Genomic DNA, 27,716 nt, shown 5'->3' with positions numbered 1-27,716 from the left:
GAGCACCAAATTTACAAGTGTGCCTGGGACTGTTGAGCCGGGTTGACACAGCCTCAGCTGGCAGGGAGCCTGGGAAGCCAGAGGGTCAGGGGCTGCCAGACGGGCTGCTCTAACACAGCTCAACATGCTGTGGAGGAGCTGGCTGGGATACAAGGGTGCTTCACTGTGGGGGTAGCCGGGAGGCAACCCCCACACTAAGGCACCCTCGTGCCCCAGCCAGTCCCATCAGTGTCTACACATGCATTGTGGCTGAGTAAATTATCTTGCTGGAGTCATCTGAACCCATCTGACTTCCTGCCCCTTGGGCAGGAGGCTGGACCCGATGATCTTATGAGGTCCCTTCCAGCCCTAACGTTATGAAATCTATAGATAATGCTGCCAGAGGATAGTATTTGTGTTTACAAGTATTAACCTATGGCAGCTTTTATTAGTTTACTGTGGCCTAATAGGGCCACACATGTAGATGCTAAGACTTTACTGTGGAGCAAATTAGGCAATTGCAGTAAACATCTTGTGAGGCATACCCACAGTAAAGTTTTTCCTGATATCCAATCTAGATCTACTTTGCTGCAACTTCAAGCCATTGGTCCATGTCCTTCTCTTTGCAGCAAGAGAAAAAAGGTGTTTTTTCTCTTCTTTATTGTAGCCCTTCAGGCATTTGAAGACAGCTATCATGTCCCCTCTTCAGCACTTTGTCCACAAGCTGAACATACCTGTTCTCTTCAACCTGTCCTCATATGACTTGTCTTCCAAGCCCTTTATCATTTTTGTTATCTACCTCTGGGCCTTCTTTAACTTCTCCATGTGTTTTTTAAAATGTGGAGCCTAAAACTGCATGTAGCATTCTAGATGAGGCCTAACAAATGGCTATTAGAGAGGCATTATCATCTCCTGTGCCTTATACTCATGCTTCTACTGAAACATCCCCAAACCACATTCATCTTTTGTGTAGCTGCATCACACTGCAGCCTCACATTGATAGTGCTATCTACCAAGACTTCTAGGTACCTCCTTGCTGTGCTGTCATCCAGCTAGGTGTCACCCATTTTGTATTTGTGCTTTTGATTATTCTTCCAGAGGTGTAGCACCCTGCAATTGTCAACACTGAGCTTCATCCTGTTAGCTCCAGCCTAGCTTTCCAATCTGTTAAGATTTTTCTGAATTGTGCTCCTATTCTCCAACATGTTTGCAGTCCTTCTCACTTTTGTGCCATCTGCAAATGTGTCCAAGAAGCTTTCTATGCCAGATCATTAATAAACATGTTGAACAGCCATGGACACAAGACAGATCCCTACTCAAAATCTCCTGCCTATTCTGACATGGATCCAATTATAATTTATATAATGTATTTTATATAAATGTATAATTTGCTTGTGGTTATTGGACCAGTGTGTATACACCTTTCAGCAGTTTTGTCTAGTCCACATTTCTCTAGTTTGTTTATGAGAAAGTCTGGTGTTAAAAGCCTGCTGCAGTCCAGATACACTGTATCCACAGCATTCCCTTCATCTATCCAAGTAGTGACTTTATCAAAGAAGCAGATTAAGTTTGTTTGACACAATTTGTTCTTATTAAATCCATGCGGTCTGCTTGTGATCCTCCTTCAGATGCTTGCAAATGGACTTCCTTAGGTCAAGTAGCTTTCCAAGTACTGAGTTGAAGCTAACTAGATTGTAGTTCCTTGGAACCTCCTTTTTGGCTTTTTTGAAGAGGGAGACTATGTTGGCCCTTTTCAAGTCCTCTGGTACCTTGCTCATCTCCCATGACTTTATAAATATTATTGCCAAGGGCTCTGATCTCCTCTGCCAGTTGTTTCAGTACCCTGGGATGAAGTTCCTGCTCTCCTGAATTCATTCAGATCCATCAAAAGCTCTCTGAATGTCTCTCATTATCTCAACCCTCAGCTTGTTCCCTTCCTTATTCAAATAATCTTTATTATGTATTTGGTTGCAACTTAATATTTTTGTGAAGACTGAATCACCAAAAATCCCCCATAACAGTTGGGACAAAAATGTTTTTGGCAGTTTGGCCATCCCCAAGTGTCACTCTGATCCCCTTATCTTACCCTTCCTACTGTTCTGTTTTCTCCTCCTTGCCTGATCTGCTGCTCTGTGGAGAGACCTGTAGGCTATGGTCTTGCAAGCCAGAGGCAACATGTAGGGTGACACAGGGTCTAATCTCATCATGTGGATCTGGATGGAGGTAGCATGAAGCCCTGATTCCTGGATGCAGGACCAGGTGGAAGTCATATGTTGTCTCAGGGTTTACTGTGCTGCATGGGGTCTCAGGGCTTCAATCCCCACAAGGGGTCCCCAGGCTCCAATCCCCACATGTAGGAATGAGTGGAGGTGGTTCAGAGCCCAATCCCAGCACACTGGACAAGATAGAGGCAGCATGGGGTCCTGGGACCCCAATTCTGGCTCTCAGAACTGGGTGGGGGTGGTGCAGGGTCCCTGGGGCCTCCAATCCTGGCACTGAGCCCAGGTAGGGGCAGTACAGTCTGGATCTGGGTGTTCAAGCCCAATCCTAGGGAGCAGGGTTCAATCTGGCTTGTGGACTGGCCCCTTGCCACTCATTTGGCCTTGGAGTCCAGAAGGTTGAGCACCATTGTAGTACAGATAAAAGCAGTGGCGGTGACAGTACTAGCAATACCCTGCCACTGTAAACACAAGAAAGCAGTTGCATAATATATGTTTAGCAGATCTTAGAAAAAGGACTAGGCTCCACCTTGCAAAATAAGGCAACCCCACCCTGCCAAACTGAATCCAAGCTTCCTGATGCCAACTTAGGCAGTGGTATGATCCTGAGCAGAAAATCAAGGTTCTTCAGCCAGAAGCCTCTAGGTTTTCTAAGTACTAGCAGGAACATTAGTCCTTCTTAGGGATTTGTTACACGTTAATTTTTGGTGACTCAGAGAGCTCTTAGCCCCTGGATTGTTCATATACTTAGATGTGTAAACTAGTTTTAAGTACTCTTTAATAGAGCTGTGCAAAACAGCACTGTTCCGTTTTGACTTGTGTTTCGACGTTTTGACAGAACAGTGTTTTATTTTGAATTTCATTTTGATTCGAAACTGCTGTTCCGTTTTGTTTTGTTGAAACTGTTTTGCTGGTACAACATTTCGTCCAAGGGCTATAATAGGGAAACATGAAACAGTCTATAACTTTGACATTTCTGGCTTGATTTGCATGAAACTTGTAGGAATGGTAGCCCCCTCTGAGGGCATGAAGCCTGCCAAGAGTCAAGGAAATAGGTGTAGGGGTTTCAGGGAAACTGCACCTCAAAATCTTGAAAGCAAAAAAATCATGTTACATGTATGTGTTAAGCCACAGTGGGGTCAAAACTGCAGGCAGGCTAGCCCCTGGTCAGGCCACAAAGCCTGCCAAGTTTCAAGGAGATAGGTGAAGGGGTTTGGGGGAAACTGCACGTCAGGCTGCGGACAAGCAAAACTCGTGACAAGGGTGATACTGTGTGTGTTAAGGTGCAGCAGGATGAAAGCTGCAGGGATGCCAGCCCCTGCTGAGGCCACAAAGCCTGCCAGCTTTCAAGGAAATAGGTGCAGGGGCTTCTGGGTTTTGTGGCCCTGGACCGCTGGCTGCTGACAGGCAAAACTTGTGACATGGGTGCTTGTGGGACTGTGCCTGTCTTGTGGCACAGGGGGGTGAAAACTGCAGGCCTGCTAGGCCTTTCTGTGGCTTTGAAGCCTGCCAGCTATTAAGGAGATAGGTGCAGGGGGATTCTGGGTTCTGGGGTCCTGCACCCCTAGCTGCTGACAGACAAAACTCATGACATGGGTAACACTGTGTGTGTGTTAAGGTGCGCCCTCACTCAACTGACACCAAGGCAGAAAGCAGGGCAGTTCAAACAATGCTGCCTTTTATATAGTTTTTCCATCCCTCCCCCAGAGCACTGGGATTGGACGGGACCTCAGGAAAGGATGACAGTCACTGGCCATCTACACAATCAATAATGAGAGCACTCCTTCCCCCTCTTCTTCTTACTTTAGTTCCTGTTTCCTTGCAGGCAAGCCCAGCTTGAGCTTTGAAACTCAAAATGTTTCAAAATTTTCAAAACATTTCAACTTGCCTTGTTTCATTTTGAGGCTGTTTTACAGCTCTCTGTTTCATTTGATTTTGCTGTTTCGAGCTTGAAATGAATTGAAACAGCATTGAAACAAAACTGCTGGCGAAATTTCACACAGCCCTACTCTTAAGGTGTCTTAAAGTTATGCCATGTCAGGGTAGGCTTATCTCTTGTTTGTATTGTCCAGCCAGTGTTCCATGAATATGTGACCACTTCCCAGAGATAAGCTGCCCAAGTTTCAATCCTCCAGCCTCTCAGGATGCAGTGTCCCCTCTTCCCACCCTCCTATTCTGGGTGGACAACTGCCTGCTGTAGCTCCTAATCATGTCTCTGCTTGCCAGCCCTCTATTGACAAGTCCCAGCTGTGCATATTGGGGACAGTCAGAGAAGATTTTTAGCCTGAATGTGTAATTACTCTAAACTTGAACCAATGCTAACACTGATCAACATTTGGGAAGATTAAAGTGCATCGTGTAACAAGGCCCTTAGTAAAAAACTCTAGGCCCTAGCTCTGGTCAATATTCCAATGTCCCAGGAAAAGCTGTGAGGCTTTTTGACACCTTCTACATTATAAGAGGCCTGCTTTTATGTCCCAGCCTAGGGACTCTACACAGGACCTCACGTCATATGAATTATGATGAACTCCTTATCCTAACTTACTATCCCTTTTATAAACGTATCTAGTTCAATCTTAAATTTCATGAGAATACATCTAGTGCTGGTACCAAGATTGGTGATGAAAATGTTGAACAGGATAGGTCTTACAACTGGTACCTGCTCTGCAATCACATAACTCTCCTTTCGAGATAACTTGCTCTTGTCTCCCTTAGAGCCATATCTACCTCATGACTGTAGCTCTAATCCCTGTTCTGTCCAATTTGGCCAATAAGTTCCTGAGACATACAGTATCAACTTTTACTTAGATTTAGATAAATCAAGCCCATCCTTATTGAAGAAAGCTGTTATCTTGCTGAAACAATTGTCCTCTAATAGCCTCATATTGTGTTTGGTCATATTTTCCATTTCCTTCCATGCCTTTAACTATTCTTTCCTTCAGAATCCGTTTTAGGATTGTACCTATTGCTGGAATTTAGTTAACTGGTCTATAATTGTCTGGATTTATGGATTGCTCTTTTTAACAACTAGGCGCTGACTTAATGTTTGTGAGGTACTTAGTTATTAAAGCAATAGGGAATATTTAAGTGCCCAGGTAGATAAATATTTAATAAATGTATCTCCATCCACAATAACATCTTTCAGATCTGAACATATTACTTATTCTTCCCTGAAACTAACCTACATATGGAAGTTGCAGAGCATACATTTTTGGGTGAGGTGAGAGGAAGGTCACATGTTGAATCTCAGTCCTTGCATCCCTACTTGTTTGAACTGGCTAGCTTGTAGATAACAGATGTCTAGAAGCTGAACCCATGTAATATTTTCCATTTTTATAGTGATTAGAAACCACTAACAATCATTGACTTAAAATGACCTTTTCTCTCATCCCACTGATTTCAAAGCTTTTACCATGGATGAATTTAGACCACAGTGTCTTGTTCAGAGAATGTAATTCCTTTTGTTTTCTTGAAAACTCTTAAAGTGTGCTGATAAGCAAAAACTCTGTTGAAAAAAGATAAGTATTACGAGCTAAGTACAGACAGTCAAAAAGCCCAAGGCTGAATTGATTCAATCTTTGTAGGTTTCTTGAAACTGAGTAGATTGAACTGGCATTCACTTTTGAATCTGGAAAGGCAGGCAGATGCCTGCAGTGGCTGAGAACAGAGGGCAGGAAGCACTAGAGCATGCTTCCCAGCCTGCTGCCCACTGCCAAGGACACCCAAATGCAGCTGAGCAGGTCCTGTCCCTGATTGGCTGCCCAGCACATGCTCCCCAAACCCCTGCTGTCCACCTGCAGTTGGGGTCCCCTGGCCTGGGCAGGGTCCCACCAAGCCCTGCCAGAGGGGAAAATCTCTGCTCCCAGTCCTCAGCACAGTCTGACACTGGCTTAAGACCGCCCCACAGGTGCAGGGTGGAACAGTCCCTCCAGGTATAGGGCTTCTCCTGTCCCAGGCAGAGTCTCCTGAGCCCTGCCAACAGCACAAAGGGGGAATTCCTCCTACCAACCCCTCAGTATGGTCTGGCACTGGCTCAGGACCAGGCTAGAGGTACTGTTTCCCACCTCACCAGCCTATGTCTGTGTGGGTGGTCTAAGTTGTTGCAGGACTGTACGGGGTGGGGGATTGATCACCCTCTGCAGCAATGGCAGGGCTATGGGGACCTGCTCGATATGGGGAATCCTCTGCTAAGGCACAGGGATCCCCCCCTGTTGGTTGATGCTGGATGGCGGCTTGGCCCTGGGCTGGAGGGACTGCTCCTCCCCCACCGCACCTGTGGGGGTGGGGCTGGGGCTGGGGTCAGGACTGGGGGTGGGGGGCTCTTTTCTTCTGCTCCTCCTCCTCCCAACCTATTGGGCTGACAGGTGCAGGCAGGACCAGGGCTGAAGAACAGGTTTTGCTGCCTCAGCAATGTGGCAGCCTGGGGGTAGGGCTGACCCAGCCTTGCTTGACTGGAGAAGACAGCATGGGCCAAGGCTAGCCTGCCCACCCTGTGAGGGTGGATTTGTGAGGGAGGTGCAAAGCATCCTGGGATACTGGGGGACTGTGAGTTAACTTGAGTTGGGGAGGAATCTTGTGCAGAAGTTCAATAGAGTGGTTTAACTTAACTCAGTTAAGTTTGATAATTACATTCATCCAGGTCTATCTTAAACTGATCTTGGCCTTTTTGAAACCAGTTTGTGTACTGAACACCTGCTCAGTTACAGATTTAAACCAGTTTCTGATCACTTAAACCAGTTTATATGTAATGTCTGTCCCTAGCCAAGATGTATAAAATAAAATAAAAAAAGAGAGAAAAGGAAATCATTAAGTATGATGTTGCATGTACCAATCTGAAATGCTTTTTTTCAGGTGGATCAGATATTGAATACCTTGATTTCTACAAGCCAGTGGTTTGGTTTTGGATCCTTGTAGGACTTGCTTACTTTGCGGCTGTTCTCAGCATGATTGGAGACTGGCTAAGAGTCATATCAAAAAAGACAAAGGAAGAGGTAAGAGCATCTTGCAATGATAAGAAGTATTTCTATTTCACTTTTGTTTAGATAAAAAGTCAGACAAAAATATAGTATGTTTGCTATTAAGTCATGAGTCAAATCTATGTGTAGGATACAGTATGGCTTGAAGAACCTGATGTCATTTTATAGTAATTTTATATCTTTTTGGTTGAATAGTTATTGAATTTTATGTTGTTAGTACATATAAAGAGAGCAGTTCTTGGGTTCTAGCCTGAACCTTTGCTTCCACTGTAGCTGAAACTTCTGCACCATGCTGTTCTCCTTTCATTTTATTCAATGACTATTAAATACAGGGGGCAGGGGCTCAAGTTCATAAAGAGGGCTGGAAAGTGGACTGGATAATATCTGATCTCTGGTGTAGAGGTTAGCATCCTGTGTTAAATAGAGGGTGCATCTACATGTCTCCATATGGTGACGTTGCTACAGGGCCATGCTTTAGTATTTCCTTTTTAAAAAAATAATAGAGTGCAGTATCAGTTAATCAGCAGCACTCAAAGAAAATAAAATGAATTATATCTATTTCAGAGAAGAGAGACTAGTTTAGTAACTCTGCACTGGCTGCTATATATATAGGTGTTGTCTTATTTAGTGGCATCATTGTGACAGGTTGAAACGAACACATTTTTAGTGTGAAATTATGGACTCTTATTCTGAGAAAAGAATTGACATCCAGTAAATAAAAAGGCATTTATCTGAAAACATCCTTTGGAAGACAATCTCTATTGCTGCTGCAATACTTAAGGTAGATAGCCCCTCATCATGGTGCTATTTTTTAAAGTTTTGAAGGATTTGGTAATTCTACCCAAAGGAGAAGTCTTACCGTTGCAATTGAGATTTGGGAGTAGCACTTTCATTTGTAAGTGGCAACAGTTTGCAAGAATGTGATCCTGTCCTCTGGACAAGAATTGAAGAATACCCATCCTGTTGAAACTGGCTCCAATCCACACAACCCCCTCTAGGGCAGGCTGGGCAAACCAAAGCCCGGAGCTACCTCCCCTCCCTTCTCCCCCTCCCATCATGAAGATAGCACTGGAGCTGGGAGGACGTGGGGGGAAAGGCTAGGGGAGAGAGACTGCACACAGCTCCTCCTGGAGTGGTTCCACAGTGCAGCTTGATCCCTGACCTCCTCAAGCCAACAGCAAATCTCTGTTGGGTTGGGGGTGGAGTGTCATTAACCCATTGAACTTTCTGTGAAGTGCCATGAGTTACAGCAAGGAGCTGTATGTCTGTCAGTGCCCAGTATGGCTCAGCATCTCTATGCAGATGTGTACATGGCCTTTCTTCTGACCTTGGGAGCTCCCATGTAGGAGTGAGTGAGTAGGGCTTATGTTGTTTGCCATGGGTGTGGGATCAGGAGAAAGGCTGTGTGGACTTGTCTTGTGTAATGTATTAGATTTTATAATAGGTATTTATAAAGTGCCTCAGGATTTTTAATACTTAATTTTTATTTTGTAATAGAGTCATTTCAATCTAAACTCAAATTGAGGGAAGATTTAAGGAGGCATAAATTGGGAGACTGATGGGTACCTTTTATGTATGAATTTGTCTCCTGTTGCATATTAAGTAAAATGGCATTTGCTGGTTAATGCTGCACAATACAACGTCAAGTATCTTTTCTTAACCAGGAATTGATACTCTATTTCCTCTCTTCTTCCTTTCTCATCTTTGTAGCATAAACAAGCATATCCATCTTGGAAAGGATCAACCTGCCTTTTCAGAGGAAATGAAAAAGGCTCTTCATCTGGACTTTTCCAAGAAGCAGCCTTATTTGGTTTTCCTTTCCTGAGAGAATCCCCTGTGGCCAGACCTAGTGTGGTTTCACAAGAGGCAAATCTTTAGCTTTGATACCCTGGCTCTTCTCAGTCCTGGGTTCCCTGTTGATATATAGCATCCCCACCTCTGGGAGCTCCTTCTTTTTGAGTCAGTTCCTGGGACGGTCGGAAGGTATTTTCTAGGGTTATCAGAGTGCCTGCTGTCTCCAAAAGCAAATCAGAACCTGCTTCAAAACAAACAGTTTTTATTGTGTCCTTCCAGTTCCTTCTGTCCTCACTTGGACTTTACATTGTCCTTACTGGGACCATTCCTTTTCTCTGTCTGCCCTGGGATCTTGTCCCTGTATACCCTGGGACCTTCTGTCCTCTCCCCACAGATATCTCAAAGCTTCACACATTCTCCTCAAACCCAGTCAGCCACACTTGCGACAAAACAGTTGCTATAGTCTTAACCTAGGGACAACACTTGCCCAGTGACACATTATGTCATGAGCAGACAAGGTTCTTGGGGTGAATCTGATATCTTAACCAACTTAAAGAGACCAACTTAAATAGTTGGAATTTTTTTTTTAGCAAGCTTTCAGGTTTAAAAGCCCTTTATGAGGAAGTCTCTGCAGTTGGTATGTCATGACATAATGGTGTGCATTATGTCATGGGCAACTAATCAAATTGCAGTCTCTATGACCTGCTTTCAGGTCTAGACTGCCATCTGCACTTGAGGTAAAAAGGCATCTAGATGTCCTATTTAGGGAACTATTTACAGACATTATTTACAGTATAGCCTGCCCACCAGCTAAAGTGCTCCCCACCAGCTCTGCAAGGTAGATTCCAGCTACCTAGACTCCTTTGTCACAAGCCATAATAGAGGATGTTGTACCAGTCTTCTTCAGCAAACCCTTGCAGTCGAGGGTGATTGTCTTCCATGACTGTCTTATCTATGTGTCTGATGATGGCTTATGAGGCCTATTCAGGATTGACAGACTCTATGGAAGCTCGGACATGTGTTTCTGTGTGGGGTGAGTTCTACTGGATTCTTGATTTGGTCTGTGGCATGCTGTTTCTGTCACTCCTGCTTTTCTATCTCACTGTTGTCATGAGGTTTCAAAGTATTGAGATTCCTGCAGCAGACTCTTCCTCAATTTGGAGTGGTTCTGAGCAACAATCTCTCACAAGTTGACATTGAAATTGCACTTTTTAAAGTTGAGCATATGCCTTGGCTAATCTGGGAGAATAAAACTTGCTTTGGGAGTCTGAAGTTGGACATCCAGATGACATGGCCTGCCCAATGAAGCTGATGTTGGATGATCATCACCTCAATACTCGTGGTGTTTGCTGGACACTAATGGTGGTGTGTCTGTCTTCTTAATAGATTCAGAGGATCTTCCACAGGCAGCACTGATGGTATTTCTCCAGCAACTTTACATGTCTTCTGTATGTTATCCATGTCTCAGCTCCAGACAGCAAGGTGGGACCATGACTGCTTGATAAACCATGAGCTTGGTTTTGGATCTGATGTCACAGTCTTTGAACACCCATTTCTTCAGGCTTCCAAAGAATGAATTGCACATTTTAGGTGATGTTGGATTTCTTTGTTGATATCAGCGTTCTGTGAGACATGGCTTCCAAGGTATGGGAAAAATGCTCAACATTTCCCAGAGTCTCACCATGGATCTGGATTACCAGAGCTGAGGACTGTTCATTAGGAGCTTGCTGGTGGAGGACCTTAGTCTTTTGAATGTAAAGCATCAATGCCATTTCCTTCTATGCCTTGGTAAAGATGTCAACGATTGCCTGAACATCTGCTTTTGAGTAAACACACACTATAACACCATCAGTGTACTGCAGCTCAATGAGTGAGGCTGTGGTGGTCTTGGTTTTGGCTTAGAGTCAGCTGAGGTTAAACAGCTTACCATCCATTTGGTAGTTTAGCTCCACTCCAGCTGGAAGCTTATTGGTGGTGATATGTAGCATCGTGGCCAGAAATATTGAGAAGAGTCTAAGAGCGATGCTGCAGTCTTGCTTCACTCACTTTTTAACCTCACAGGGATCTGTTATAGATCCATTACTAAGAACCACTGCTTGCATACCATCACAGAGCAGGCAGAGAATGATGACAAATTTTGATGGGCATCCATACTTCAGAAGGATCCTCCACAACACTTCTTGGCTGACAGAGTCGAAAACTTTTGTGAGGTCAAAGAAGGCCATGTAGAGAGGCTTATGTTGTCCCTGGCATTTCTCCTGCAGCTGGTAAGCTGTGAAGATCATGTCAGTTGTGCCTCTTGATACCCTAAACCCACACTGAGATTCCAAGAGTGTTGGCACTGGATTTATGACCCAGATACCTTGTTCCAGGTGAACCTAAACTGTCAGACTGACCACGATATCTCCATTCAATAATAGGCAAATTTTATTGATACATATTGATAGAAGATAAGAGTAATACAAACAATTATATAACTACCAGTCCTAGAGCTGTCATAGAGTCAAGGTGCATACATCTGGCCAGTATGCGAGCTTCACCCTGAGGTTCTTTCTTGAATGTAAGATGTCAGCTGCCTGGAGGTTGGAGGCCAAACTCCTCCCCCCCTGTGGGATAGGTGAGATGGGCTGGTGGTATACCCTCTGTCCATGGTGGCCTCAGGTTTCCCTCTCAGGGACCGTTTGCTGCTTTGAAATCCTTCTTTTTGTATTCTTTCTCCCCTCTGATGACTTTTCATCTCCGGGCATCATTGATTGGTCTCCTTGTGGTCATTATACTGTCCATGTTCTGTCCTGTCAGCATATTCCTTTGTTTCACGAACCCATCACATGCACAAGTTCTAATTTGGTTATTTACTGGGCCTCCAAATTTTGTCTGTTCTCCAAAGCCAGAAATCCCACGGCCCTGCGGTTGGGCACTGTGACCTGGTGCCAATGCTGCAGAGTCCTTTATTTCTGTTACAAAACAGTGCGCTACATGTCTTCAATTTCCCAGCCTGTGTCTGCTTGCTGTTTGCCTGTTGGACACAGAAGGCCTTGAAGGAAACTTTATCATAGTCTTTTAGAAATCAATTAACCCTTGCCATTGTTCTGGACCATTATTCTAATGCAATATCTACTTTACCTACAAACCAATTCCCAAAAGCAAACCTCTAAATACTATTTTCCAGCCATCAGGAGGAGCTCTTCAGCAAGTGGAAAGAGAGGGTTCAGGAGGGTTCTTCCAATGATCATTCCTGTGGCAGACAAAAAGGCAATTCCTCTGTGGTTTCCATGGTCAGACTTCTCTCGTTTCTTGAAGATTGTCACAATCAGGATGTCCCTGAGGTCATTTGGGATTTCCTCATCTTTCCAGATCCTTCAGATGAGGGCATGAAGCTGTGATGTGAGCTCTTCTCCCGCCTGCTTGAAGATTTATGTGGAGATTCCATTGGCTCCAGATACCTTGTTCTTTATCTGCTTGATGGTTTTCCTCATCTCTTGAAGGGTTGGAGGGGTTCTGAGATCATCTCCAACTGGATGTTGTGGGATGGAGTTGAGAACACTCTCATCAACAACAACGTCTTGATTGAGAAGGTCTTCAAAATGCATCTTCCAATGGGCATTGATGGCTCTCCTTTCCTTGATTAGGTCTCCTCCGTTCCTAGGTCTCAAGGGGGTTGGACCACAGATGGCTTTGGTAGCACTGAAGAAACTATGCATATTATGGATGTCAGTGAGATGTTAGGCTGGTCTCCCTAAAATTTGTTTTTCGTAGTGTGGGTCCTCTGGACCTCTGTCTTGGTTTGTTGGAGATTCAATTTCTTTTGCTTGGATTGATGTCACTTTACCAAGCACAAAAGACCTTGTGCGTGTGATCAATTAACTCTTGGATCTCCTGATCAGTCTCATCAAACCAGTCTTGATGTTTCCTGGTAGAGAATACAAGCGTCTCTTCTCAGACAATGATGATGGTGGCCTTGAGGACACCCCACATGCTGCTAACATTCTCCCATTGTTGTTGACTGTAATTCACCAGATTTTCATTGAGGCACTGTTAGAAGAAGTCTCACTTACTTTCGTCCTTGAGTCTTCCAATTTTGATCTGCCGTTGGCATTGCTTCTGCTGCAGCCATCATTTGGGAGCCAGTTTAAGTGACATAACCAAATGGATGAGTTGGTGATCAGTCCAGCAACCATCAGCTCCTAGCATAGCTCAGGTGATGTAGGCATTTTTGTCATCCCGGGCATGAACAACGACAAAGTCAATCAGGTGCCAATGCTTAGATTGTGGGTGTACATATACTACATTATTAAAGCATTATCTTCTAGTTTACCTTAATGATACTTTGCAGGAAGGAAGTTGTAAAAAAATATATTGGATTATGCTGTAAGGCAATCTGTGTTTTACACAGCTCAGAAGCTCTGAGCTCTGATAAAAAGTAGTAATAATAATAATTCTGAAAAGCCCTGTTAGCTTCTATGGGTGTGGATTCTGGTAGAGGACCCTGGGTGCATCTACACATGCAAATAATCCAGGAACAGTTTACTCTAGAGTAAAATATTCTAGAGTAAACTTTCCTGGGCATGCATCTACAGGTGCAGGGATGTGGAAGCAGATTTGCTGCTGGCTAGAGTAGCAGGCTTGCTTTTTGGAGATTGGGTTGAGTCCCAGGCTTGAGATTTTGCTGTTTTGATTGGTGGAGCCCATCCACCAATCAGGAGACAGCAAGAGGAGTTAAGTCATGCCCCTTTCTTGAGGGGAGGGGGAGAGGAGCTCCACCCAGATCTGATTGTAGACTGCAACACTGCCAGGTTCGGAAGACTTCAGGGGTGGAGCCCTGAAGAGTATAAAAGGAGCTGCATACCCAGCATGAGGGAGACACATCCGGGACAGAGAAGAGAGAAGAGCATGGCTTAGAAGAGCTGAAGCGTGCTGCTCAGCAGGGTGAAGCAGTAGCCTGGAAGCACCCCTGAAGACTTCCATCTGTGGGGAATGGTGGATGGCTCCAGTGGCTAGGCTTTCGGTGCTCAGCACAGCGCACAACATCCAAACCCTGGGAGCTGTGTGAGGTGGCTTGGGTCTGCAACCTCTGGCTTGTGGCCAGAGACACGGTGCAGAGACCGGTGCATGGAACAGGATCTTTGGAGCACTTGGGTGGCTCAGGTCCCCAACCCCCAGCATGAGGCTGGGAGCTTGGTGCAGGAGGTGCTGCACGGAGGGTCCAGGAGTGGACTGAGTCCAGTGCTGCATGAGGTGGCCCAGGCCTCCAACCCATAGCAAAAGGTTGAGTCCAGGAAGCAGGCTACTGAGCCAGCAGACAGGTCTAAGCTAGAGGCCCCTGGAACAGGGCTGCATAGTGTAGCCCTGTTCCAGGGGACAGCGCCCCCCCAAAGCCCAACGCAGGTGAGAGATTAGCTTGGAGCAGAAGACAAGGACCACCCTCCAGGCCTTGGAGCCGTGAGTTGCAGGGAAAAAGGATTCTCATGGGGGGGGGGGAGTCCCCCCTGGTTAGTTAAGAGCTCCTGAAAGTGGAGGTCCCACTGGGAGGATCCCCCTGAAGTTACCAGCTTCCTTGAAGGGCTTGGGAAAAAGCCCAAGGGCATTGGGGTTTCCCCTTGGGATTAGGTTTATCTTTGAGGTTCTTGCACCATAAGTGGTGTGATGTTGTGCCTTATATTTTGTGAACTCTCATGTTTGTAAATTAGTAGATAAGTAGAGTCCTAGGACTTTGCTGGAACCCCCTGTTGCTATTATTTCACCTGTTATTTATTTGTATTTATTTGTGGCTTATTTATTGTTCATCAGTACTTATCTATAGTTTTTCTGTTGGCTATTTATGTTTATTTTGGGGTTTATCAGTTTCAGATCAGATATTTACCTGTGACTTACTTGTATCTGGAGCACTGGTAATGTTATTTGTTTAGATATTTTATATATATATATATATATATATATATATATATATATGTTTCTTTTCCTTGTGATAAGTTAATGTAAATAAATTTGTATAGAGTTAAGTCCCCTAACTTTCCTGACCTGGTTCTATAGGGATGTAGGGAAACTGAGCAGTCTGCAGTTCCCCCGCAGCACACCTGTCAGCTAACAATTCCCTTCAATTGGAGAAGGGAGCAGTATATACTCAAGTACACCTGGGCTACACTAGCAGCAGACTGCTCCCGCTCCCTGTGGCTTTGCTAGACCAGGGGCCAGGAGACAGCCGTCTCCTACTGGGGGCTGGGACATTGCTCTCTGTCCCCAGGAGCTACCTGCTGCTGGGGCAGGCTCTACCACAGGAGCCTGAGCAAGGACAAAGTCCCCCTGCCCCACAGCAGGGAGGTCCCAGCCTTATAGTTGTGGGGCTCAGGCTGGGAGATTTTTCTCTCCCAGCCCCAGGTCCACAGTCGTGGAGTTGGCACTGGGAGATCTTTCTCTCCCCATGCTGGCCCTGTAACATTGGAGCTGGGCCTGGAAGAGAAGGATCTCTGAGCTCCAGCCCCATGACCGCAGAGATGGTGCTGGGAGATAAGGATCTCAGCCCAGGCCTCCAGACCACGGGGCTCAGGCTTAGGCTGGGAGATAAGGCTGAGAGCTTCCTGCTGCTGAGGCATGGGGGCATAGTTCCTGCCTGGACTCAGGTGGTGGAGCCCATCCCAGCACCATGCAGCTCGTAGGGGTAGGGAGTGATCTCCCGCCCCCTGCTGCCTGGCTGACTAGGAGCACATTTGCTCCTGGGCAGGTGTCTACACATGCGCTACTGTGCAGGTAGCAAATTTACTCATGATTAGAGCAAATTAGTGCACAATAAGCATCTGAACATGTATATGGTGACACATTGCGCAATAATTTGCTCTAATCTCAAGTATAGTGTCTCATGTAGACACACCTCCTCACTACAATTCAGATACTCCACAGTTAAGTGTAATAAAAAGCCCTAGGCAGACACAGGTTGTTTTTCTGCACTTCAGGAGCATATGACTTTCAGACTGTAGAGGAAAAGTTTAGTTTACATAAGGATAATTGGGAAAAATTAGATTGATATGTATTCTGAAGACCAGTTAGAGAGAATTTAGCATAATATCTATAGAGCCAGAAATTTAAACAATTCAATATACCTAATAGTATATATGTGAGTTCATTAAACTGCTCTGCTTAAAATTAAAGGTAACATGAATTTGCTGGAGTTGTGACTTAGAAACTGAAGAGCACTGATATATGAGGCTTGGACGAATCACTTGTAATTAATGTATTTTGAGAAAAAAATAAAATGCATAAGAATTCAAATACAAGCCATGTCTCCTTTCTGCTTCCATTTCCCTGTACTCATCCACTTGCTGTCTATACCTTTCTTAGTTCTCTTACTCATTAATGCTTCTTTTATCTTTTTTATTCCTTCCTTCACATTGGGCATTTCTATACATGCAATTAATTTGAAGCAATAAACTCAGGTGCATATCATGCCAGTATGTATTGCTTCTGGGCATCACATTTGAATGTGTGCCTGGGGCCGCAGAACATTGATCTATGTTGGAGCAGGCCTGACTGGCAGAGGGCCTGGGGAGTCTGGCTGTCAGTCCTGGGGCTGCTTCAACCCAACTCAACATTCTGCAGAGGGGATGGCTGGGGCACAAGGGTGCTCCAGTGCAGGGCTAGCTGGCAGGAAGCCCTCACACTGAATCACCCTCATGCCCCAGCCAGCCCTGTCAGCATATACACATACATTGCTGCACACTAAAAACTCTGCTGCAGGATAGTAGTTGTATTTACAAGTATTAAGCTGTGGTCGAGTTTATTAGTTTACTACAGCTTAATAGGGCTGCCTGTGTAGACACTGAGACATTTACTGCAGAGCTAATTAAGCAGTTCCACAGTAAACATTTTGTGTGGACGTGCCCATCTTCACCAATTCTGCTTCCTTGTCTTTATCTGAAAACCAACTCTTTTAACTTATTCCTTTTTCTAGTAATCTCACCTGAACTTTGGTCCTGTTTCTTTAAGTCTGAGTTTTCTAACTTGAATTGTAAATTCTGTATGGCAAGAATTTTTTAATCTGTTAAATATGATATAAATTTGTAGTAAAATGAATTAATAATGGTGCTGTTATACAGCCCCTACCCAACAAAGGTCTCATTGAAATCAAGGAGATTTTTTGACTGAGGAAGGAACACAGGTTATATGCTAATAATAATAACAATCTTACTCCAGTCTTATTGACCTTACTGTTAGTAGAACTGGGCAAGAAACATTTTTCCATCCCATATACATCCTCTAGACTTCAAAAATTTCATTTTGCATTGCAACAAAATTATGACAATCCAAAAAAAATTGGGAAAAAAGATGGGGATACCCTTCCAGAAAGAACCCTCTTTGGTTAGGGAGTTTGCCAGGAAACTGGATCCTGGTTCTGATGCACAGCAGGAGCATGATCTTGAGCCTTCCACTTCCTAATCACTTCCTTATGAACTTGTTAGGGAAGTTCTTTCTCTTTGTTTCTCCTGCTGTCCTCCCTCCTGCCTCCCCCCTCTAAACACAGACACCACGTTGGGATCTTACCAGAAATTCTGTCTTGGACCTGAGATATCTTCTCATTGAACACATTGCCAAAACCAGAATTTTTCTGGGAAAATTTTCAGTTTTCATGAAAAAGGGGTTTTTTTGGATGAAAAACCATTTCATTGAACAATTTCTCACCAGTTCTAATTGTGCACAGCTTTAATCACAACTATCCCTATTTACTATAAGAACAAGCTACATAAAGCTTGACAATAGCAAAATAAATTATGCCATTAAAATGCTATCTGACCTCCTACAGGAGCAGAATTGCACATAATCAGACAGCAGTGAATGAAGAAATAAAGTAGAATACCAACATATTTTAAAGCCTAAGAAGAAATTTTATTGACTGTCTGGAAAAGACACAATAGTTTTGTTTGCATAAAAGTATTATAAAGAAAGATTGTGTGCATATTTTAGTGTACTTTGTCCAATTACTTTAGCAAATATATTGGACTTGGCTCAAATGTGTAGAAACATGGGAAAATAGGATTGGAAATATTCCAATGAGCCATTGAGTTCATTCTTTTGCATTTGCCAGCAATCATTAACCCCAGGAATCCCCCAAACAGCCTCTTCCAATCCTCATACACATGTTAGACACAATACCAGAGATGCCATAGGTAAAAGCTGGTAGATAAGTTCCAGTGCCCTGCTACTGCAACAACAAGGAAATAGTTCAGATCCTAGAAAAAGAACCATGCTCCTGGCTACAGAGGAGGGCAAAACCCCCATTGTCCATGCCAGCCTGACCGAGGGAAAGGCATTTCTTTCTGGCCCCCAGTTTTGGTGATCTTTATGAGCCTGAGTAGAGGAGCAAGAACCTCTACATCTTCCATATCTCCTTCCTTTGTTTTATGTTATACTTCCTTTCATATATTTAACTATGCTTTCCTTCAGTATCTGTTCTACTACAGTTGCTATTTCCCAGTTGGGAGTATTATCCTCAAGCTGACGGATTCAATGGTGATCCATCCTAGAAGAGGTATATATTTAAAAACTTGTTTTCCAGCATGTGGTAACTGTCTGTCTCCAGATATCAACACAAAATGGAGTCAAAAAAGAAATGCTGCTTCAGTTTTTACTGCAGGGCAGTAAATTCTGCAGGGCAGTTTTTAATGCAGAGCAGTAATTCTGACAGTACGTTCAAGCAAAACTATGGTGTCTACTATGTAGCAAAAGTGACTAAGAGAACATTAAGAAATAGTTAAAAATGTTTAGTAATCAAAAGATATGGTTAATATTGGTAAAAGGCAATGCTGCTTATGCATATTACTTTACTATACCCAATCCCAGGATTATCATCAGTTTTAATAGGAAATGGCCATTTGACATTGTATATGTCAACCTCTAAGCTCATTTTTAATTGCATCAGAGACCAGTCCAGCCGCATGATTAAGTGTGTCCCCTGATGTTACAAGCCACTTTTCTTTTCTCCCAAATGAACTTCTATTATTTCTGCCATAAAGCAGGTACAGTAGAGTCGCATCATACATGCATTTAATGCGCTTGGCAAAAAAAAAAAAAAAAAGAGAGAAAAATAACAATTTAAATAGTGCAGGTGATTCCACCCACCATTCCATTCAATGAGTGAGCATCTCGCCGCGCTGAGTGTGATTCTAGTGGTTAAAGATACGTATTTTTTGTACAACATGGCCCCTAAATGCAAGCCAACTACTTCATCTGGTGCTCAACTGAAGAAACAGCGATCTGTTCCAATGCTGGTGGAAAAACTGGCTGTGCTGGACTTACTGAGAGACGGTATGTCGGTCTCCAATTTTGACTATACGAGATTTTTGCCTTACGCTCTGACTTTAGAACCTAACCCCCACGTAAGATGCAACTCCACTGTACCTGTTTTTTCTATATGACAATAAGAATTCGCTTCCCTGTTGCTTTTTTTTTATGTCAAGAATAATAGCTTAGTTCTTAGGGGAGTATTTTGGGCACTTCCTAGGGAATGGTTGTGTTAATTAGAAATCTGGTTGATTTTTTTCAACCCTATTTACATTTTACTTTCTTTTCTAATTTAACTCTTTGGCTTAAAAAGAAGTTAAACCTTCTAGTTTATAGGAGGTATAGGGGAGATAAGGCATTTCCTTGTCCCAACAGAAAAAAAAAAACATTAGCATGGTGACAAACAGAAATCCACTGCATATAAAGCAGTGTTGAAATGAAAACAAACAGAAAAACAAACAAAAAAAAACAGTGCCATTCATATTACAGTTCTTTTCACTTTTAAAGGAAATGTTTGCCTTTTTAAATATCTAGAATTATCTGGAATTATTGCTAAGGATTTTTAATCACTGTTATTACATTACTCAATATTTTTAATGTTAAAAGTAGAATAATCCAAATGTTTCTCCAGGTTTTGATGGCATAAAGATTCCTGCAGCATACTCGAAAGTTTTTAATGCATCAAATAGGGAGAGAATTAAAAGACAAGCAGAAACAGAGTTGGGGGTTTTTGGATTATAGATCTATTGCTAGAGTTCATTCATAAAAAAAAAAAAAAAAAGATGAGGAGCCAGAAAGCCAAGGGAACATTCTGTGTGTAGTAATCTTAGGTAGATGATCTCTGTGTCTGAAATTCAACATCAGCAGTATGAGCTTTCCTCAGACTTCTTCCTCCTCATTACTGTGTATGTACTTTGATTACTCAGAACATTGATTTGGTCTTTTGATCAAACATTCTTTTGGAAAGCAAGATTTCAACAGGAATTATCCTGTGTGGTATTTCCATTCACTTTGGAGTGCTGCACTTTTTAGGTTGCTGAATTTTCCTGCAAGAAGGTCTTCATCATTCAATATGAACTGGGTGCCTAACTCTCCTGGCTCCTTTTAAATTCACATTATCTGGATCTGATTCAGAACCTCTTCAGTCACTGGTAGGCTTTCTATTGACTTGAGTGGAGGTGAACCAGGCTTTTATAGACTGGATCTAAAGATTCATGTAAATACTGAATTCACTTTGATTTGTTGTGAAAATTGTTTGTATAATTATAAGTGTGTTAAGCCCATTTGATTCTTGTATGGTCTGTTTGATCCCATTAGTGCCAAGAGCAAAACCTCAAATAACATCCAGGGAAACAGAACTCAGTCTAGAGCATACAAGTGGAAGGAGCCTCTTGGACCATCAATCCAGCCTCCTGCATTCACAGGCATACATTTATTTAAGGAGTCCTAAAAATCATCCAGCCAAACTTCTTGCATAGGTCTTGGATTTGTAGTGTTCCCCTCTGTGGAATTACTGTGAGGAAATGGGAATCTTGTTAATAATTTAACTGGGATATGGATTGGACCCAGTAGCTAAATCACTCTTTTCTTCTTTTCTAGTGGACTATTTAAGAAGTGCTTGAATGTCTTTTAATAAAGAATTTTTTTTAGAAAAGTTATATTTAATAATTAACAAATAGAGTGCTATATTTACTTCTCATCTCTTTATTAGGTATACCTGTGTGCTCAACTACAACAGCTAACAGCATTTAGATAAAATTACCTACTATTTTCAGCAAACACACAATATTAGACGCTTTGAATTGTCATCCACTTTCCAGGAAAAATGAAATAATATGTTGGAGGGAGGTCTTGTCCTTCAGACTGAACAAAGAGTGAGATCTTCATATTTCAAGTATCTTCTTTACCACCAAGTAAAACTGATGTAATGAACATCTAATCCTATCACATGAGCACTCGTAAACCATGGATCTGGTTGCAAATCTGTGAGAACCTTCTGGTGTGTTTATTGATGGAGGAAAATATTATAGTTTCTTATTTTGATAGTTGTTAGGGTCTGGAAGGGACTTTACAGATCATCTGGTCCAGCTCCCCTGCACTTGGACAGGAAAGACCGCTGGGGCCAGATTCTCTTCAAATGCATTTAACATATCATGAAGTAAACAGCATGTATTGGCTGCTGTGTATGCAGTTATCAGACTAGAAGTTTTGTTTTGAATGAAGAATATCACTGCTTTTGCTCCATTTTCCATATTGTTGTTTTATTGTGTACAGGTATTTTTACGGGGTGATTGGCAACAAGGGTAATATAATATTTGCAGTTGCAGCTGGGCATTTTAGGGGTGAATAATAAATCTTGAAAAAGTTGGTTTCAGTCATCCTAAAACTATTAACAAAGTCAGGTAATTTGCCAAATATATATATTTTTTTATGGGAGGAGTTAGATTTATGGTGGTTGAGGCATATGTGACATTGCCCCCCTTTTCTCCTAGTAGTTCAAAGTTAAATACCCTCACCCTGCAGACCAAAGACCTACCTGAGTGGATATGAACCCATCCTAATTGTCTCCTAGGAAAAAGCCCTAGTCACCGGCCGATAAAATATTTTGAGGTGGTAAGATCTCTCTTGTTGACACTGTTCCAATTTCCATAATATATTTAAATAGCAATTAATACAGAGGAAGAAATATTTATGCAAAATGGAACAGTTTGGTTTGAGCCCCCCCCTGCAATTGAGGATTTCCGTTTTGGTGAGAAAGTTTGGAAAAAAAAAAATTGGTTTTATGGTTGTTGTTGCTGTTGTTGTTATTCCTCAGTTCAGCACCCCAAAACCTCAATTTTGCAACAGCAAAAACACAGATATTTTTAAATGGCTTGTGAAATAGCCATGTTTTTCAGCTGCTGCTTGCTCGAGAAAACTGTATTGTGCAAGTTTAGTTCCCAGCATTTTAGCAAGAATACTGCATCATCAAGTGCTTATAGTCCCATCTGTGATTAAGGTTAAAAGTGATTTGTCACTGGAAGTGTCTATACAACGGCATGTAGTGCACTACAACTCAAAAAATTCTGATCCTAAGGCCCCCCTCTACATGTTACAGGTATTACACATTTAACTGGTTAATTGCACAATTACCTTGAGACCAGCTACAAGTGCAAAGCACTTTTCACACCATAAAAAGCCCCAACCAGCTATAAAGGTAGACCTCAAAAATGAGTACTAACTTTATCAATAGCAACCAGCTATCTTTAATTTGCACATCTCCTGTGGGGCTGGGAGTCCTACAGCTAAGAGGACTCTCGGCCCCAGAAACTGCCGATTCTAGGTCCCAACAACACCCCACAGCTGCTGGGACCTGGGGTCTGGCAGCTGCAGATGCTGGGTCTGGGCAGCACACCTCCTGGTGCCAGGACTCAGTTGGGTCCCGGCAGCAACCGGGGGTGGCTGCAATCTCCCAGTTGGTTCCTGGGGGTGGCTGTAGAGGCCTGATGGTTGGAAAATTGTAGCTGCTGAAGTCTTCCAGCCTTGGGGGTTCCCCTTATCCCTAGAACTGGAATTGCTATTATCTTCTAGTCTTGGGGATGCATGAAACCCTGGGGCTGGAAGTTCATGGCTGCTGCAATCTCCCAGCCTTGGGGGTGCATAAAACCCTCAGGGCTGGAAGAAGGCACCTGTGATCTCTCAGCCCCAGGGGGCTTCACACACCTGGAAGATTATGGCAGCTGCATTTCCCAGTCCTGTGGGGGGGGGGGGGTGGCACCCCTGTGACTATGATCCCCCTCAGTCATGAGGGGGATCCCAGCTGCAGGAGCTTGAATCTTGCCAGTGTAGGGGGAGTCCAGGATCAGGCTCTCCCTGCACTGGCAATAAAATGATGAAATCTAATGCATGATCCCACAATTGCACCTCCTGCCAGGCACATGTGGCATGGCAGGAGGCACAATTGTGTGGATTGAGCATTAGATCCCATTGTGCCTTACCTGCATGTGCAGAGGGGGGCTTAGTGGTATGCTACTTTAATTTGTCTGTTTCTTCCAAAATAATAGGCTGGATGAGAATTTTTTCTATCCAGTATAAGAAAAAAATAGTAAATAAAAGAAAAAAATGATAAATAGGTAAAAAGTCAAGCAAACTTGTAATTTTTTAAGATGAACTTATTTGAAGAACATGTATTTTAATGTAAGTTCCTACATCCCTGAAGAAAATGTGTATGTTAGTTACCAGGCAAAGGACTATTCCCAGAAGGCAATGAATCTGAGAAGTGTTTAGGAGTCGCAGCAGATAACCCTGTGAATGTGACCTTCAGTGAAACACAGTGAAAAACAGTTCTTAACAACAAGAGTAACACAGTCCTTGGCTATATAATTAGGACAGTAATGAGTAGGAGCAGAGAGGTGATAACACTTCAGTTAATGCTGTTTGCAAGGCTGTTACTGGGCTGCACTGCCCAGTTCTGTGGTCCACACTTCAAAAAGAATGTTGAAAAATTAGAAAGATATCAGAAAAAAAGAATAAAAAATACACGTCTCATAAATCTTAAGAAATTGTACTTTAGAAGCTCAATCCATTTAATTTATCTTGGGTAAAGTTATGAGGTTACTTCAGAATAAGGTAAAAGTCCCCATATGGGGAGAAAATTGCAGATACCAGACAGCTCTTTAATCTAGCAGACATAGACATAGCAAAAACCAGTGGCTGGAAGCTGAAACTAGGCTAATTCAAACTGGAAATAAGGGGCAGAGTTTTAACAGTGAGGGTAATTGATCACTGAAACAGATAACCTAGATATGTGGCAGATTCTTTGTTCATTGTAGCTTGCAGGTTAAGACTATTTGTAAAATGCCTCCTGTAGCCAGAAGTGCTGGCTTTGTGTGGGTAAAACTCAGTGAATTCTATGACCTCTGTTATGCAGGAGCTCAGACTAGATGATCACAATGATTCTTTCTGGTCTTAAGAAAGTATTAGGGCCCCTCTACACATGCAGGTAAAGGTGCAATGGGATCTAATGTGTGATCCACACAATTGTCCCTCCTGCCGTGACATATGTGCATGGCAGGAGGCATGATTGTGGGATCATGAAGCAGATCCCATCATACCTTATTGCTGGTGCAGGGGGGACCCAATCCTAGGCTCCCCCTTCACTGGCAAGAAGCAAGCTCCTGCAGCTTCATGTGTCCCAGCCCTGTGCCAGTTGTGATCTCCCAGCCATGGGGTTGGATTAAGCACCCCTGTAGCTGGGACAGCACATCAACTGCAGTCTCCCTGCAGCAGGGACCCCGGGACACCCCTGTGGCTAGGAGACCAGTCAGCTGGCGGGGCTCACAGCAATGGGGGCATGTGCTCCCACAGCTGGGAGCCAGCATGAGCTGGGAGCTCTCAGGCTCAGAGGTGCACATGGACCTCCCCCACTCCATTCCATAAAATATGTGGAATAACTTTGTAGCTTATTCCTCTTTTTATCATGCCATTAATTGAATGAACGTGTAGCTAGGTTACCACTTAAAGTGTGATTAACATGCCTTAAGTGTGACATGTAGCGGGGCCACACAGTAGTCAAATCTAGGGCATGTTCTCTGTTCGTCATAGAAGAAAAAAATTCCTTTAATAATTACATCAAATGTAGACCTGTCATTCATGCAAGCCATCCCACCTGCATTGCTTCAGCCAAGACTGAATGTCACACGTGGCTTGCAACTGCAGCTGCCAGCTGTGGGAGGATGCTATGGCAGGTGCTCATTTGGCAGCAACTAGTCTGCTGCTGAGTCTGAGCTGGAACAGGCCAGGAACCAAGGAGATAGCAGTTCCCCCTCCAGCAACCAGCCAGATCCTTCCCTAGACATACTCATCTGCTCAGTTCTCAGCAACCCCACCCAGCTGCCCCATGTTCCCTGGACATGCCACACCAAGCCCAGCTGTTCCCAGCTTCTCCTTAAGCTACCCAGCTCCTTGCCTGGTCATCATGACAAAACTACCATGAAACTAGCCCCCGGTTACCTACTTATCTGACTAGACATGACCATAAACCTACTTGTCTCCATCCTCTTCTGTTGAACATAGACACACTGACATCCCACCTTTCTTTAGCTCCCGGACAGCCACCGTTTACTAAAATTCTGCTAGGCACTCCCACAAATCCAGCTTCCTCAGTTACTTTACAACTTTCCACAGACATTTTCACCCATACATGCCATTGACAGTCCACAGCCACCTACAATTTTCACCCAGGTTTCCCCACAAACATGCCTGCTGTGACTTCTTTCCCCAGCTAACTCTATATCCAGCACCCATCTACTCTCAAGACTTTCTTCAGTGTCCATTCATATTTCATAGCTACCAAGTTTTGTGAAGCATGAGGTCCTTCCCCTGCTAAAGCTTGAGGCAGGCATCTTGGTGGCAAACATTTATGGTCATACACAAATTCATGGCAATTAGGTTTACATCATTAGATAATTAAATAATTTCCATATTTGCAAATAACTTGCATAAAGTTTCACATATTCTGCTGAACAAAGCATGAGAGTTAAATAAATTGCAGTTACACTTGAAGAAAGGGGTATATTTAAGACAACTGATTGAAAGCATTTCCTAATTATGAGGAGGGTTAGCCTATAGAGTAAAATTCTCAGGGACTGGTGAGATCATTATTCTAAAATTAGATTGGAAAGAATAGTAGAAAATGCTTTCTAGTACCCAGTCTTGTATTAATTTTAGTGTGTGAGAGATAAAGAACATTCCAAAAATTAGATTCACATGCTATTATTAAGGTTGCAATAATAAACATTAAAGAATCAGGAAATTCTGCTCCTTGTATATGTGTGTGATGTCTATTATTAGATGTGTATACAGCATCAAGCCCTTTGGCACCTAATCTCATTTTGGACCTATAGACAACATTGGAATACAATAGGCAGTAAAAATATGAAGAGATTAAAAATATTTCATATACATTAGGAAACTGACTTGGAATGCAGAGGGGTTCTTTGTTAAATGACTCCTAAATAGGTACCAGTGTCACCGTTCTATAGAACAGGATAAATCAGTTTTTGGTGTCAGTCAGAGATGAGTTTGACTTAGCTTGACCATCTTTCTTAAAATGTAAGTCAAAACTAAATAGTGCATTATTCTTTATAATTATCTACTCTTTGGAATGAGGACCAGATTATTATGAAAGGCAAAAGGGAAGGCAAGCTGGTTTTATTTAATGAATCAATAATCCTACTGTATTCCTGAATCTGAGGTTTTATTTTGCAAAGGAATCGGTAAGGGTTAAAGGGCAGATACTGGCTTTCAGAACTTGAACAGGCATGCTTCATGGTAGCTGGCACATCCAAGTGACTGTTCAGTCCATCCAGGCTATTGGGTGTGGTATGTTTTGCAGAGAAGTACTGCATTCTGATGGGTACCAGTTTCCAGTTCATCTCTATTGGATGTAAGAGGGGCCCAAGGTACTCTTATATTTGGAAACTCTTCTGTCAGAAAGTACATCTGACTAAGGATATTTAGATGTGTTAACTAAACAACAGCATTGAAAAAATATTATTATATAGTCTGTGGCTCTTATGCATTAAGGCTACAGACAGACATTCAAAAAGCCTGAACCTGAATTGATTCAATCTTTGCAGGTTAGTCTAACCTGGTTAGGCTGAACCATTTTGTAACAGTAAAGACATCCCCTCTGGACTGAAGAAATGCAGACACATGCCTGCAGTGGCTTAGGCTAGAAGCCAGGGGGCACTAGAGTAGCCTTCCCTTCCATTGCACAATGCTGAGCTAAATGGGGGCGTAGATTGGCCCCGGCAGAATGCTCAGATTAGGGAGGGGTTTGCCTCCCCCCTCCACTCCTAACCAACCAAGCAAGGAGTTGATAACAGCATTTAGTACCTCATCAGGAAAACAAAAGTCACTCTCATTAGTTCAAGCTCTTCTTAAACAGCTTTTTCCAAGGAAGGAATGGAGGAACACTACCAGCTGACTTGATTAGCTCCAAAAAGCCCTAAGCAGACACTGTCCTGTCTGCCTTTGTCTTATCTGCTATAAACAGACACCTCTGAGCATTAGCTAGCATGCCACATGCTGGCTATGGGCAGGTCTGCACTGTGGGAGAGGGAAAGGAGGGAATCTCTGTTTGAGCAGGGAGTGGTGGTTGGTGGGGAGGGGCAAGGGCGGGTACAGGGAAGCCAGGCAGACACTGCTGTGCCTGCCGGAGCTCCAGTCAGGGAGCAGAGGGACGGGGCCAGCCTTACTGTGAAGCAGAGAGCCCCGTCCAGGGCTGCAAAGCATCTGGGATGCTGGGGGACTCTGGTTTAAGTTAAACCAGGAAGGGGGCTGGGACAGACATTGCATAAACTGGTTTGAGACAAATCAGTTAAGTCTGATACTACAATCAACCAGGTTTATCTCAAACTGATTTCAGCCATTTTGAAACTGGTTTATGTGTGCTGAATGTCTGTTCTGTTACAGGTTTAAACCAGTTTCTGATCAC

The 27,716-nt window shown here is 43.3% G+C and overlaps 1 protein-coding gene across 2 annotated transcripts in view; it reads left to right on the top strand.

Moving 5' to 3' along the window:
- The window catches only part of KCNK2 (potassium two pore domain channel subfamily K member 2), a 230,111-nt gene that overhangs the window by 188,141 nt on the left and 14,254 nt on the right, over positions 1 to 27,716 (top strand). For both annotated transcript variants that reach the window (XM_059717798.1, XM_019483180.2), the window contains one exon: positions 7,050 to 7,189. In XM_059717798.1, coding sequence (XP_059573781.1) covers positions 7,050 to 7,189 — 140 coding nt within the window. The remainder of the gene's footprint in view (positions 1 to 7,049; positions 7,190 to 27,716) is intronic.

This window comes from Alligator mississippiensis, chromosome 1 (genome assembly GCF_030867095.1).
Source record: "Alligator mississippiensis isolate rAllMis1 chromosome 1, rAllMis1, whole genome shotgun sequence".
Classification (NCBI taxonomy): domain Eukaryota; kingdom Metazoa; phylum Chordata; order Crocodylia; family Alligatoridae; genus Alligator; species Alligator mississippiensis.
This window is presented reverse-complemented; position numbering and strand designations above follow the sequence as displayed.